The 14,973-nt window shown below is 55.4% G+C and overlaps 1 protein-coding gene across 3 annotated transcripts in view; it reads right to left on the bottom strand.

Moving 5' to 3' along the window:
* CTNNBL1 (catenin beta like 1) overlaps nucleotides 1-14,973 on the bottom strand; it is a 96,800-nt gene that overhangs the window by 60,485 nt on the left and 21,342 nt on the right. For all 3 annotated transcript variants that reach the window (XM_053247784.1, XM_053247786.1, XM_053247785.1), the window contains exons 4-5: nucleotides 5,716-5,855; nucleotides 1,003-1,100 (exon numbers count right to left, since the gene is read on the bottom strand). In XM_053247784.1, the coding sequence (XP_053103759.1) occupies nucleotides 1,003-1,100; nucleotides 5,716-5,855 (238 nt within the window). The remainder of the gene's footprint in view (nucleotides 1-1,002; nucleotides 1,101-5,715; nucleotides 5,856-14,973) is intronic.

Genomic DNA, 14,973 nt, shown 5'->3' with positions numbered 1-14,973 from the left:
GACCATGGCAGTGTGTTAGGCAAGCGGACGCCTTGGACTCTACCCACGTCTGTGGCTCAGAGCAGCCCCACCCTTTGTGCTCAGCAGACCCCTCATCAGTGGGGTGCAAAGCATCTTAGCAGGCACTGCAGCCATCTTTGCCCAGACCTCTGGAGAACAGTTATTTCCGTGCAAATAAAAGGGAGCCATTCAGAATGCAGACATGACCCATTTTATTCAAGGTGGACAATAAAAAACAGTCTCCAACCGGGCGACTGTCAATAGGATGGGAGAAAGGAGCACACACAAAGGGAGCTCTTGTCCAGGTTTATCGCTTCTCAGTGCAACAGATTCAGAAAACATGCTCAACAACCGTCCCCTTCCCCCCTCACCCCAGCCATTCCATTCATTCATTCGGCCAGCCAACCCCTGTCACGAGGAACCAGCAATTAAGAAAGCTCAGAGGCCAGCCAGAGGCACTTGTTCAGGGCCCCTGTAATTAACCTCTGGAAGGGAACATCACGCAACCACCAGGCAGGAGAGGGCAGCAGGCCCTGCCCCAGACGGACAGCTCCCTCCTCTCCCTCCCTGCCACCCCACTGCAGCCCAGGCATGCCACGGCTGGGGTGGCGGGGAAAGGGGGAGAAGGCTGGCCTTGCTCAGCCACCAGCAGTTGGGCTGGCCCCCCTTCCGCAGGCAGCACATCGCTTACTCCACTCAGGAGGCACAAGTGGCCTCCTAAAGCCCAGGAAGAAGCTCCAGTGAGGAAAAGGAGGCATCTCGCCCAGCTAATGAGAAGCCCACCCCCTGCCTGGGGTGTGTGTGGAGCAAACCCGCATCAAGGACTCTCATGTCTACAGGCCAGAGCTCTCCCCCTGGAGACTGGATCTCAGTGCTGCTTTCCAGCCTGACAGCTCAGTGTTCTTGGGGGGCGGAGGGGGCGCAACTTCACCCACCCACAAGCGAGAAGGATGCCAGAGACGCCTCCATGGAGGGAGGATGCAGCCTGAAGGGGCTACTCACCAGGGCATCTATGAGGACCTCGGCTCCCTCCTCACTCTCATGGAGGGTGTCAATGTCTGTGAGCTCCTGCAGAAGGTCCACCACAGCGATAGACACATGTGGAAGGCACGTTAAGGAAAGCCAGCGTTCACGGGCAGGGTGCCATGTGTGGGGACGCACATTCCACTGCACAGCAGCAGCACACCCACACACCCCTGCACTTCCAGCCACATCACACCTTGCAAAGCAACAGCCCACCCCAACTCCTGCAGTCCCGGACAAACCATCCAGCCTCCCCCTTTCCCACTTCCACTTGCCCACTCAACAAGGGAGCTGAAAACAAACAAACAGAATGTTTAAAAGGTGGTGTTCAAGAAACAGACGGGTCTCCCACAAGGACTGCCGATGAGCAGTCCAGACTTGGGAGGGCCAACTTCGGGGGCTGACACACCCTGCAACGTAACATTTGCACAGCTGCCCAGGAGCGCTTTGGGCGTTGTCACCCAACAGCATCTGGGGACTGAAGGCCGAGCCCCTGCCTCATGCCAAGGGGGAGGAGAGGCCAGGCACTGGCCTCCGCCTTTGCACCCCAGAGCCTTCAGCAGCCCATCCAGATGTTTTAGGGCCCCACAGCTGTCCATTCTTAGTGAGGCTTTATTTGCCACCCCACAGGTTTCCGGCTCTAATTTCTTTCACCCTCCTCAGAGAAGACCTGGGCTAGGTCAACAGCCAGCCGGACAACTGAAGAGAGAAATGTTGCTCTCCTCCCCAAGGCCCGGGGAAAACTCAGGCGCAGCGGAAGAGCAGGCAGCAGCTGCGACTCCGACGACAGGAAGAAAAGAGACGGCTGCTACGGCATCATGCAGGCGTACAGCTTCCTGGGTCAGCTTTCAAAACCACCCTCATTTTCTGATTGTTTGCCGTTCCTTCCATGCAAGAAAGCAAAGACTCTGGACTGGCCCAGGAAAAACAGAGCACGCCACAAAAGCTCATCCTGCAGAGGCCATGCCGGCACTGCCAACTTGCTACCAGGCAGCCTCTTAGCCAGCTTGCTGCACGGAAGAGGGCCAAAGCAGCGCATCGGGCAGAACCGCCCCCCCTCCCGGAATGCCCAGTTTCCACGCACAGTCTTGGGGCCTTGCATAACAGAGAGCCAAGAAGTTTAGGACGGGACGGAAGTACTTTTTCACACAATGGGTCTGACTCGGTGTCAGGCAGCTTCCTCCGTTCCTTAGCAAAGGTGATGCAAAAATAAAGCCCTCCCTCCACTAGAAGGCAGACTACAGATGAGGGAGGAAATGGGGCTTGTGATGCCCAATCCACTGTCAGAGCAAAGTGGCCACCCCCCCTCCTAAGCTCACACCCAGGGAGAAAGTCGCATCCCTTGCAGAGCTCCCTTCCTCACAAGCCATGTGGGGAGGAGGGGGCAGTCACCCCCACAAGCCCAGTGTGAAGCAGTGAGGGTCCTCTGCCGGGGGGCAGTCAGCCAGTCAGGAGGGGTTTGTCCAAAGGAGGCCCCCCTGCCTCAGCTTCCCGGAGCTCTGGGGGCTCCTCTCTCTCTCCCCCACCCCACCCCACCCCACCCCACCCCAGCATTTAGGAAAGCTGTGCTGCTTGCAGGCTGGCCATCTGTCAGGTAATGCCATGCAGTTAACCGGGCAGAAGGCAGCTGTGCTTCCTCCCAGCACATGCATGCGCATGCACACCCTGGGTCCTTAGGATGAGCTGCTCCTGCATCCCGTCTATGTAGGCCTTGGCTAGGGGGAGGGGGAGGATCCCTGGGGTTCCAGGCCCCTATCCTGCTCTAGGACTTCACCCCCCTTTCCCAGGTGCACTGGGACCCTCCAAAGGGGGCCAGTCCAGAATCGCAGGACCCCTGTCTTGACGCAGGGAGCCTTTAAGGGCTCAGCCGCCCTCTCCACCCAGAGAGCCCGGCTGGCAGAATTCACGGCCAAGTCTGTAAGCCAAGGTCAGGAACAGCCCACACCACGTGGCTCATCAGGTGGGCAAAGTCTTTCCCCTGATGAGGCTTCCCAAGCTCTGGCTGAGCACCTTCCCCCAAATGTCGTGAAAGCCACTTCTGGGGAGGGAGCTGGCTCTCAGTGGACAAGGGCATGGGGGTGCCAAGGGAGAAGGGTGCTCTCCAGCTGGGTCAGAGCGAGCACAGATCCCTGGCGTTTCCTTACTGCTGCAGAGGGAGGCCCCCCAAGGGACCGAGAGAGGGGGGGGAACACGTTTGCTCAGAGCTCTGCCGGTGGGGCGCCAAGGGGAAGGCTCAGCTTCCGGGGCTCCTCATTCATCTTGGTACGGGGAGGCAGAAAGAAAGCAGGATTTGCCAGCCGTGCCCTCCAGCCCCAGTTTGGCTTCTCACCCACTGCTGCTTCTCTATTAGCAAGCTGAAGGTTTCCGCCATTGCCGGGGTGTCACATTTCAAGTGTGCCCAGCGGTGGCAACCCTCTCCTGCCCAGGCAGAGGCAAGGCCACTATCTGGCTGCTGCAGATGCCGCCAGCCGAGCTCCAGGGCTGCCGGGGAGGGAGCAGCCCTCCGCCCAGGAGCTCTTGGCCTCTGCTCCTTTAAGCCGCCATCTGGGCATTATCTCTTCCTCGCATCCTTGGCTCCAGCTCAGCAGAGGAGCTGCCTGGCCCTCAAATTACTGTTATCGCTTGGGACCGTATCCCCCTCGCCTCTCCACCCTCCCCTGCCAAGGCAGCAACTTTAAATCAAGTGTGACGAGCCAAGCGCCAGATTCGCCTTCCTGCCAGGGAGACTGGCTTTCCAAGCCCCTCTTCACCGCTTTTCACGAAGCCACGGGCTGAGGGAGACTTTGCCCAGGTGCTTCGTTGCCACAACCCTTGCATTCTTGCTTCTGCTGTAATGGAGCCGCTCAGGAGGGCAAACTGGGTCCTTCCCTCCATGCTCTGCCTTTCAACATTTCAGAGGAGTCTCCAGCAGCTGCAAACAGCAGCAACGCTCCTCCCTCCAGGGCTAGAGATGGCAGGCCAAGTCTCTGCCCCCTCCCCAATCTAAGTGACAGATGCATTATGAGCCCTCTTGGCTGGAAGCAGAGGGTCAGCCTCGGAGAGTCTGACAAGCCAGCAGCAGCAGCAGCTGCCATCCACAGACAGGGCTCAAAAGACACAACACGCGGCTTTTCCTCCTCTGAAAGGTCACCCTGCACAAGACCACCAAGTCCCAATCAAAACCCCCAACGTTTATGTTCTTCCACAAATGACAAATTCACGCTAACCTTCTGGCACAAAGCGCCACACTGAAGCCACCCACAGTCCCTGGCAAAAGCCCAGCCGAATCAACCAAGGCCGTGCAACTGGTTAGGCGTGTGGGGAGGGGGCTGCTGTTTCCAGCTCAAGAGCCCTGGCTGCTCAGCTGTCACTTGCTTGGCCTCCGCACTCCCACCCCCACCCCAGATTTCCAAATCAGCAATTAGATGAGCAGTGGAGTTCTGCAGATCAAGGCTAGACAACCGGCAAACCCAAGCGCGCCTCCCTGTAACTTTAACTCGCTTCACACGGTCACTCAGTGGAAGGTTTTCGCTGCACGTCCTTCTCCAGAGATGCATGCATCTGTTGTTTGTGCTCCTGGGCCTAAGACAGAGGGTGGGATTCCTGCCAGGAGAGGGCTTGGACTAGAAGCCCTCCAAGGTTCCTTCCCCTTCTGAAGGCGTCCATGGCAGGAATGCAACAGGCAAAACACAGGACAGATGAAGCGGCCTTCTACCAAGACAGACTAGTGGTCCATCTAGCCCAGGGCTCTCCACACAGACTGGCAGCAGCCCTCCAAGGCCTCAGGCAGAGAGAGGGTCTCCGCAGCAGCTGCTCCTGGTTCCTTTGGACTGAGCCGGGGACTCCCTGCATACCCAGCAGGTGCTCCTCCACTGAGCTGTGGCCCTTTGCTGCCTCCACGGATGCCCTTGACCCTCTTGGGGCAGCTCTAGCCCCTGCCGCCCTTGGCTGACACGGCAGCACCACGGGGCCACCTTGGCCATGTGAGTCTCAAGCCCCCATGCCATGCCGTGGCATGGCGTGGCATGCAGAGAGCTCTACAGGCTCCCCTGGTAAAGCTGCTTGGGAACAAGGCCCAGGGCAGCCCAGCATCCCCCGGGATCGGATCGGCTTGGCTCACCTGGAGAGAGGGCCGAGCGGGACTCATGAGGCTGCCCTCGCCTTCTTGATCCTAGGGGATTGATCCTAGGGGATCCTACCAAAGGAAGCTCATTGAGGCGGCTGACAGGCTGGTCGAAAAGGACTTGCCCAGAGCAACCGACAAGCTCCGGCAGTGTGCCTGGCCTGCCTGTTTACAGACCTCCAGCCTTTTAGCAGCCCTGAACTATCCGTCCAGTCTTGTCTGTCGGCTTGTCTGTCTAGGCGGGTCTGCTGAGATCTGAGCTGCTTTTGCCTCGGTGCCCCTGGCCCTGATCTTGCCAAGATTTGCCTCGGGAGCCTCAATCCCCCCAAAGCAGCTCCCGTCCCGTCTGGACCTCGGCTGGCTTTCAAGTGGCGGCAAAAGGCCCCTGTGGGTCTGGCTCAACGCACATCGGCCTGCCTCCACACTTCCGCAGGAATCCAAAGGATGCTACCAAGGATGATTCCCAGGGAGAGGCAACGCGTGGCAGCAGGCTAGGCCCCACAGGGCAGCCGCCCTCCATCCTGAGGAGGGGGCCAGCAGGGCCAGGGCCGCTCCCACCGAGACCTAGCTCTCTGCCACTGGAAGGATATCGGTGTTGTCATGCCCCAGCAGCCCGAGGAGGGAGTGCACGGCGTTCAGCTCCACCAGCAGGTGATACAGGTCCGGCATGGTGGCAATCACGTGCATCTCCTGGATGATGTCGTTCAGATCCAGCTCCGACTCCATGAACCTGCAGGCAGAAGAATGACGAAGGGCAGCCATGTGAGGAAGCGCATCCGAAAAGGAGAAGGCTGCCAGCAGGCCAGTCCTTGCTTGTGCTGGAGGTTCCTGCCTGGCGCCTCTTCCCCTGGGCTGCAGCTGCTTCAGCTGGGGCACTTCACAAATGATTCAACATGGTCCCGCTCCTGCCTGCCCCGCTTTCTCTGCCAATCCCCCCAATTCTGCCCGCGTTTACCCATAGCCAGCTAGGGGCACGGTTCATGTCTAGGCAGGCACACGGCACACAAGAGCTGCTCTCTGCCCCCAGAGCCAAGCGCCCACCACGAGGGCACCCGCCAGAAGGTCCTTCCCACCAGAGCCAAAGATGCCCCTCCAGCCTGAAACACTTTGCCCAGGCCCTGCCCCCTCTCCTAGCCGCCCCCTCCCCAGCGCTGTCGGGCCTCTAAGCTCAGGTAAGCCCATAATTCAATTTGCAATGCTGCCATTCAGAAGAGCAAGCGTGCAGGAAGGATCCAGGCACTGGGCGAAATTGAAAGCCACAGGACTGTGGCGGAGGCCGGCTCGCCAGAAGCGCCCCCGTCAGCAGAACTGCCCGTCTCTGGGCGCCAAGTGTGCCAAGGCCCTTGGCAGGGGAGGCTGCTGACTGACCAGGACGTGGCACACAGCGCATCCTATTAACGCGAGGCAAGGAGAGGGGCCCGGGTGCAGGCGGGGGGGGGGGGGGCTTCTCTCTCTTTAGGACAGCTTAATATTCTGAGAAGCCAAGCTGAGTTGGGAGGGAAATTCTGCTGGGACTTGTGGGAGGTGTTCCACCAGGCTCTTCCATAACGCACATATCTGGAGATTTGAGGAAATGCTTTTGTCCTGTTCTGGCCATTTGAAAGCAACTCAGTTCCAAATCGTGATGAGGCTGGGAGCTGGCAGCCCGTGGAGCTCCTCTGGCTCCTCTTGGGGGGGTGGAGCGAGGCCCTCGGGCAGTCCGGGTGCCAGTACTCCTAGGAGAGGATTCAGACCTGGTGCGGGATGTCAGTGTCATCGGCCCTTTAGGGAACAGTGACCACAGTGCCATCAAATTCAGCATACATGTGGGGAGAGAATCACTAAGGAAGTCTAACACAGGCATTTTGAAACTTCCCCAAAATGAGGAGTATGGTGAAAAGAAAGCTGGAAGGGAAAATCAGGGGAGTCACTTTGCTCCAGAATGCATGGAGTTTACTCAAAACCACAATACTAGAAGCCCAGTTAGATTGTATACCCAAAAGGAGGAAAGGTGTCACTAAGTCCAGGAGGATGCCAGCATGGCTAATGGGTACCGTCAAGGAAGCCATAAAAGGGAAGAAGACTTCCTTCCGAAACTGGAAGGCCTGTCCAAATGAAGAGAACAGAAAAATACACAAACTCTGGCAAAAGAAATGCAAGGTGAAAATAAGGGAGGTGAAAAGAGAGTCTGAGGAACATTTCGCTAAACAACAAAACCAACAAATATTTATATACCGCTTTTGAACAAAAGTTTCCAAAGCAGTTTACATAGAGAAATAATAAATACATTTATAAATAAATAAGATGGATCTCTGTTCCCAAAGGGCTCACATTCTAAAAGGAAACATAAGATAGACACCAGCAACAGTCACTGGAGGTACAGTGCTGGCGGTGGATAGGGCCAGTTATTCTCCCCCTGCTAAATAAAGAGAATCAGCACATTTAAAAGGTGCCTCCTTGACCAGTTAGCAGAGGTTAAAAGCATCAAGGGGAATAACAAAAACTGCTCTAAATACAACAGAAGCAGGAAACCTGATAAGAGGCGGTTATGGAGGTTGCAGAGAAGCTAAATGAGTTCTTTGCATCTGTCTTCACGGCAGAGGATTCTGATCTAAACCTGTTCCTGAACCAGGCTTTTCAGGAACGGAGGCTAAAGAACCGAGTCAGATAGAAGTGACAAGAGTTGATGTTCAAAACTGCCTAGAAAAATTAAAAACTAGCAAATCACCAGGGTCAGACAGCATCCATCCAAGAGTCCTTTAAAAATTCAAATGTGAAATTGCCAGCCTCCTTGCTAAAATATATAACTTATCTCTGCAATCAGGCTCTGTACTGGAGGACTGGAAAGGACCAAATGTAACACTGATTTTCAAAAAAGGGATCCAGGGGCGACCCGGGAAATTACAGGCCAGTTAGCGTAACGTCTGCTCCATGCAAATTGATGGAAAGCATTCTCAAGGATATAATTGTGAAGCACATAGAAGAACAGGACCTGCTGGGAGAGAACCAGCATGGCTTCTGCAAAAGGAAATCTTGCCTCACAAAGCTTTTGGAGTTCTTTGAGAGTGTCGACAAGTGTGTGGATAAAGTTGATCCAGTTGACACAGTATACCTGGACTTCCATAAAGCTTTTGACAAAGTTCCTCATCAAAGCCTCCTGAGGAAACTTAGCGGTCATGGGATAAGGGGACAAGTACATCTGTGGATTGCTAACTGGCTGAAAGACAGGAAACAGAGGGTAGGTATAAATGGAGAGTATTCACAATGGAGGGAAGTAAGAAGTGGGGTCCCCCAGGGATCTGTACTGGGACCGGTGCTTTTTAATTTATTCATAAATGATCTAGAAGTTGGGAAAAGCTGTGAAGTAGCCAAATTAGCAGATGATACTAAACTATTTAGGGTACTGAAATCCAAAACAGGTTGTGAGGAGCTCCAAAAGGATCTCTCCAACCTGGGGGAGTGGGCGACAAAATGGCAAATGCAGTTCAATGTTAGCAAGTGTAAAGCGATGCACATTGGGACAAAAAAATCCAACTTCAAGTATATGCTGATGGGATCTGAGCTGTCGGTGACTGATAAAGAGAGGGATCTCAGGGTCGTGGTGGACAGCTCATTGAAAGGGTCAACTCAATGTGTTGCAGCTATGAAAAAGGCCAATTCCATGCTAGGGATCATTAGGAAGGGGATTGAAAATAAAACTACTAATATTATAATGCCCTTATACAAAATGATGGTGTGGCCACACCTGGAGTACTGTGTACAATTCTGGTCACCACATCTTAAAAAGGACATTGTTGAACTGGAGAAGGTACAGAAGAGGGCAACCAAGATGATCAGGGGCCTAGAGCACCTTCCTCATGATGCAAGAATACAACACCTGGGGCTTTTTAGTTTAGAAAAAAGACGACTGTGGGGAGACATGATAGAGGTCTATAAAATCATGCATGGTGTGGAAAAAGTGGATAGAGAGAGAAATTTTTCTCCCTTGCACAGCCAACAATCTGGATGACATTAAGAGGGGTTTGGATGACTTCATGGAGGAGAGGTCTATCAACGGCTACCAGTCGGAGGGCTGTGGGCCACCTCCAACGTCAGAGGCAGGATGCATCTGAGTACCAGTTGCAGGGGAGTAAGAGCAGGAGGGAGGGCATGCCCCTTTCAGCTCCTGCTTGTAAGCTCCCAGCGGCATCTGGTGGGCCACTGTGGGAAACGGGATGCTGGACTAGATGGGCCTCCTTGGGCCTGATCCAGCCGGGCTCTTCTTATGTTCTTAAGGGCACTAGCTAGAAATTCAAATCAAGGAACATTTACAGACAGATGTACTGCAGGAAGAGACTGAGCCTAAATGTGATCTACTATCGTTTTTTCCTGCTCTGCACCCCAGAGACTGGTGTCTTTCTCCTCCCCGGCCCACTCAACATCCTACTCACCCCCTGGGAACGTATTGATTCAGAGAAAGGCCTTTTGCTAAGCGGCCTTCTCTTCACACTAGAGGCAAACCCTGCCCTGCAGAACCGCTCCTCCCTGGGGGATCTCGCCTGGATCGAGCGTCTGCCTTTGTCAGCAGGGAGACGGAGCAGCAGCTCAGCACCGGAGCCTGCCATGGCCTGCCTGCTCCCAGGTGGCCCCCCACAGGCGCAAACGCCGCCTGACGGGTCACAGGAGAGCGGGATTTCCACTGGGCCTCTGAAGCTGCGGAAGAGCAAGTGCCAGCAGTGGGTAGCAGAGCTGCCGAGGGCCAGAAAGGCCGGGAGGGCTGGCGAATGGCCGTGGCAGCAGCTGAGGGAAATGGAAGGAAGTAATGCGAGCGCCTGGCGCAGACGCTGGATTGTGGGGGGGGGCGGCGGCGGCGGCGGAGAAGGAACAGCAGCTCCTGGTGTTCGAGGAACTGCCACTCAGAGAGATCTCCAGCAGAGCGGCAAAAGCTGCCCCGTCTCGCTTGGCACAGCGGGCTCCCCCTCCCCCTGCCGCCTGGACGCGAGCTGCAACGGCTCTCCTGAGCGAGCTGTCCGCTGCAGCCAGAAGCGCCCTTCAGCTAAGCTGGCAGTTCCGAGGACATCAGAAAACTGATGAAAAACTGATGTGGGTGAGCAGACAGGCCTGCACCTGCCAGGCTGCCAAGTCGGGCAGAGAAGAGCAGCCGTCATTACCAGCTGAGGGCAGGAGCCGCAGAGGGAGCCTGGCAGAGACCGGCTTGGCGATGCAGACCCAGGCGAGCCGCGGAAGGGAAAGGCTGGCCAAGCAGTGGGCACCTCGCCTCTGCCCTGAGCGCCAGAAGCTTCTCTCACTCACCCGATGGAGGTAACAGCACCCATCTGCTTCCTGCAAGGGTTACAGCGAGATCCTCCTGGATATGTGGACATTTTGAAGCCACTCAAAATACCATTTTTTAAAAAACCGAAAAAGGCAATAGAAGCAACACTTAAGGACTGAGAAGAGTGAGCTCCAGGGAAAACAAAGCTGTAAGATGCACCTTCCGGGCAGCAAAGCAGAGACACAGTAAAACCAAATGCCTTCGAACGGGGACAAGGAGAAAACCAGCAGGAGAGAGCGGCACAGCACCACACGTGCCACGGAGGGAGGAGGGAGAGGGAGAGGGTACAGGAGGCAGAGGGGTGTAGAGAAGCAGAACATGCCCTCTTCACAGCGGGACAAAAGGCCGTAAGAGGAGGAACATCCACGAGTATTCAGGCAGGGAAGAGCAGCCGGCCATCTTGGCGAGAGGTCACCCTCCTTTCAAACAGGATCTGTGCTCTAACAGGGATTATTTGGGAACAAGAAGTGAGAAAAGTACATTCCAGTATCCCGTCTTTGATTACTCTTCTAGTAATTGTGTTTCTAGCTTTAAAATAGCCATTTGTATGAGAACCAATCAAGATGTAAGAAGTTTTGAACAAAGCTTTCCCCGTATGGACAAGTGCAGACACCTCGCCTCCATCTGGCCAGAAGACGTCAAACACACACACGGACGGGGCAGGAAAGCCCAGCCGCCTGAGCGCAGCAGCCTCCTTGGCCCTCGGGCAGCCTGTTCCCAAGGGAGGGCTGCCCTGCCCCACCTCCACTGGCAGAGGAAACCACGCGCCACCCTTCGGCGAAAGGCTCTCGGGGCAGACTACATCAACTCACGGAACACACCTCCTCCTCCCACACACACATTCCGTACAAAAACACATTTTTTAAAAAGTCACAGAAGAGGAGAGTAAAAGACAGCTCAAGCCACGTACGGGAATGCCAGGGCAAATAAGACACGTCTTTGCTTGACGCACTAGGTGAGCTTGCCTGGGGCGGCTGGCGGGGGGCACCATGGCCAAGTAGTAGCAGAAGGGCAGGAGTCGCTCCCAGCGCCCCCACCCCGGAGATGCTGTCAGGGATTGAACCGGCGACCTTGTGCATGCCAAGCAGGGGCTCTCTCGCCAAGCTCTCCCCACTGCTCAGGGCTGGAATCTGCTAAGCACACCTGGCAGATGGCCAGCCAGCCCCTCTCTGAAGGCCTCCAGCCAAGGAGAGCGCTCCACGGCACAAGGTGAACTGCTCCACTGCCAGGCAGCTGTTGCAGGTCAGGGAATTCTCCCCAATGTCTAGCCTAAATCTAGAACGGAGCATTGGTTACTCACCGTGAAGGCTCCTTCTTGCTGCGGGGTCCCAGGGCGTCTCACAGATGGGTCATCTTCACCCACATGACTCCAAGGCAGGACTATGCAAATTAGTGAGAGTTTAAGTTCGGGAGGAGGAAGCCCCTCCCCAGTTCTTTTAGTACCAGAAGCGACAGGCACAACGATGCGAAGCAAGCCCCTGGTAAATCATGTGCAAAAACCAAGTCAAACAGACACGGCCAAGAACTAACTAGGCCAACGTTACAGTAATCACTTGGCAGAAAATTCACACTAATGGAATTGCAGGAGCTGGCACCAAGGGTGGGTCGAGACGCCCTTGGACCCCGCAGCAAGAAGGAGCCTTCACGGTGAGTAACCAATGCTCCGTTCTCTGCTGCTCTGGGTCCAAGGGCATCTCACAGATGGGACATACCAAAGCTCTGGGTCCCAAGAGGGAGGGTACCAGCTACTACCGTGCAGGGAGCACCTGCTGGAGGACTCTCCTCCCAAACGCCACTTGTGCAGATGCAAACATATCGAGTTTACTGTGTCTGGCAACAGTAGAGGGAACCCACCAGGTCGCCGCTCGGCAGATGTCCTGGACGGGAGCGGTAGTGGGAAAAGCCGCTGACGTGGCCGCTGACCTAGAGGAATGGGCGAGAACCATAGTCAGAGCCCTAAGGCCTTGTGATTCATACGCCAGAGATATACAAGCCTTAAGCCTCCTAGCTATGGTGGCGGGTGTCACTGGCCAACTCATGGATCTGGGAAGAAAGGAAACAAAGAGAGACTCAGAAGTTCTAATGTGCTTGGTCCACCTGATGTAGATTTTGAGACATCTGCGGACTTCGAGCTCATGCCACGCCTCTTCCGCCGGGTGAACTGGGTGCAGGCAAAAGGAGGGTAGCACGATGTCCTGGGACATGTGAAAAGGGGAATGCTACCTTGGGACAGAAAAGGGTCTGGATTAGCTTAACTGAGTCTTCCGAGAAGATACCGAGGTTTCTGTGTATGGACAGAGCCCTGAGCTCAGACAGCCTGCATGCAGAGGTGATGGCTCTCTTAGAGGTACCTGCAATGAGACCCAAGAGGGAGAAGGCTTGGCGTTTCAGAGTGATCGCCAAGAGACCCTTCTCCAAATCGTCTTGTAGGAATTGCAGCAAGTGCGACATGGAGGCGGTCCCTCTTGGCACCCCGTGGTGGTTCGACCAGCGTAGGAAGGCCCTCCACATAGACTGATATATTTGGTTAGTGGAAGGACGTCTGGAGGCTAGCATGGTGTTCAAGACGGTGTCGAGTATCCATGGTGCTTCAGGAGGCGCTGCTCAGTTTCCAGGCAGCTAGCTTTAACCAGCCTGGATCGGGATGAGAGACTGGGCCTTGTTGCAGGAGATCTGACGTGATGGGGGGCAGCAGGTGGGGTTCCGAGGTGAGGTTGTAGATCTCTGCGAACCATGGCCTCCGTGGCCAATACAGGGCCACCAGAATGAGCTGGGTTTGAAGGAGCTTGACTCTGCACAGGACCCTTGCCAGGAGGGGGGTGGGAGGAAATGTGTAGAGGCAACCCAGGGCCATGGCGCCTAGAGGGCATCCACTGCTCCCGCCTGTCGGCAGGGAAATCTCACGAAGAAGCGTGGCAGCTGCGTGTTCACTGGGGTCGCAAACAGGTCCACCACTGGTAGGCGGAAGTGCTTCACAATGAGGAGAAGGTTTTCAGGTTCGGGAGCCATTCCCCTGGTAGGAGGTCCGAGTGGCTCAACCAGTCCGCTATTGTATTCAGGTTGCCCTGGATGTGGAGAGCCATCAAGGGTTCCACATAGCATTCTGCCCAGAGGAACAGTAGTGTCTCCGCCTGGAGGGGCGCGGACCTGGTACCCCCTTGACAATTTACATGAGCCTTCGCCGTGGTGTTGTCCGTGTGGATAAGTACATGGCGATGTAGCAGAGAGGTCACAAATTCCCGTAGGGCTAGGCGGATGGCCCTGAGTTCTAGCCAGTTCATGCTGTGTTGGCTTTCCTCCGCCGACCACCTGCCCTGGACTGACCGGTGCTAACAGTGTGCTCCCCATCCCCTCTTGCTGGCGTCCATGGTCGCAATGATCCCGGGGGGATCAAGGAACTCCTTCCCCCCCCCGATAAATGTGGGGGGAGTGAGCCACTACCTTAGGGAGTGTCGAACATCTTGGGGCATAGCAACCCATCAGTTGGACTTAATAGCTATGCCCGTCTGAAAGGAAAGGGGAAACCACTGCAGAGGCCTCAGATGGAAACGCCCCCAGAGCACGGACTGTAGGCTTGCCACCATCAGACCCAGAAATCTGGACAGGTCCATGAAATGTGCTAAGTTGGATTTCAGCACCTTTCGTACCTCTGACTCCAGGGCATGTCTTCAGTCCCGGGGCAGGAAGTTTGTCCAGCCGGGTGTCTATCAGCACTCCTAGGTGGAGGATCTGGTGTGCTGGGAGGAGTTTGGCCGCTTCCACAAACTGTTTAGGGGTGGAAGGGTTATGCTAGACTGCTTAGAACTGGGAAGACTCGTGCACTTGTTGACCCACTGGCAGGGCCTCCTGAGAGGTTGCAGGGCTGGGCTCAAGGCATGCATTGTTTGGGTCATAAGTGGGGCCAGATCCGCCGCCCAGAAGTCTCTGGGGAGCCTAAGGTGAGACTTGTGCTTGGGCATCAGGCCATTCGCCCTCAGACCTAGGTGGTCTAGGTCCTCCTGGCCCATTGGTTCAGTTGGTGAGTGGGGGTCCCCAATGGAGCTAGAAGGCCATTGGAAGGGAAGGGCCTTGTGGGTTGCCGTGGCCAAGTTCCCCATACCACGATGAGGGGTAACCTCGGGGTTCTTGGGGACAAGGACCAGACATAACAGCCCTACCTCACAGGGATGTTGTGAGGACAGCAACGGCCATGTACACCGCTTTGAGCTCCTCGGAGAAGAGCAGAACACGAGTGCTGAACATAAAATAAATCACAGAGGAGTGAACACTGAGCTCTAAATCTGGAAGCCACACTATGAGAGAAGGGAGAGGCCCACCTGGTTCGCATTTCCCTTTAATTCATTTATTTATTGTTTCCTTTTCCATATATATATATATATATATAGTTAAGGCATCATATCTCTCAAGATTTTGCCAATAATCCTCAATTCATGCACCCTAGATAGGTAGCATATCCCCAGGAAGATCAAATAAGGCCTGGGCTACAGGAGTCTTTTGGGTCAGACTAGATGACCCTGTGGAACCCACATTTGGGAGGTCAGACTACTGGAGGAAA

Source organism: Hemicordylus capensis, chromosome 4 (assembly GCF_027244095.1).
Source record: "Hemicordylus capensis ecotype Gifberg chromosome 4, rHemCap1.1.pri, whole genome shotgun sequence".
Lineage (NCBI taxonomy): Eukaryota > Metazoa > Chordata > Lepidosauria > Squamata > Cordylidae > Hemicordylus > Hemicordylus capensis.
Note: the sequence above shows the minus strand (reverse complement) of the source record. Positions and strands in the feature narration are given on the sequence as shown.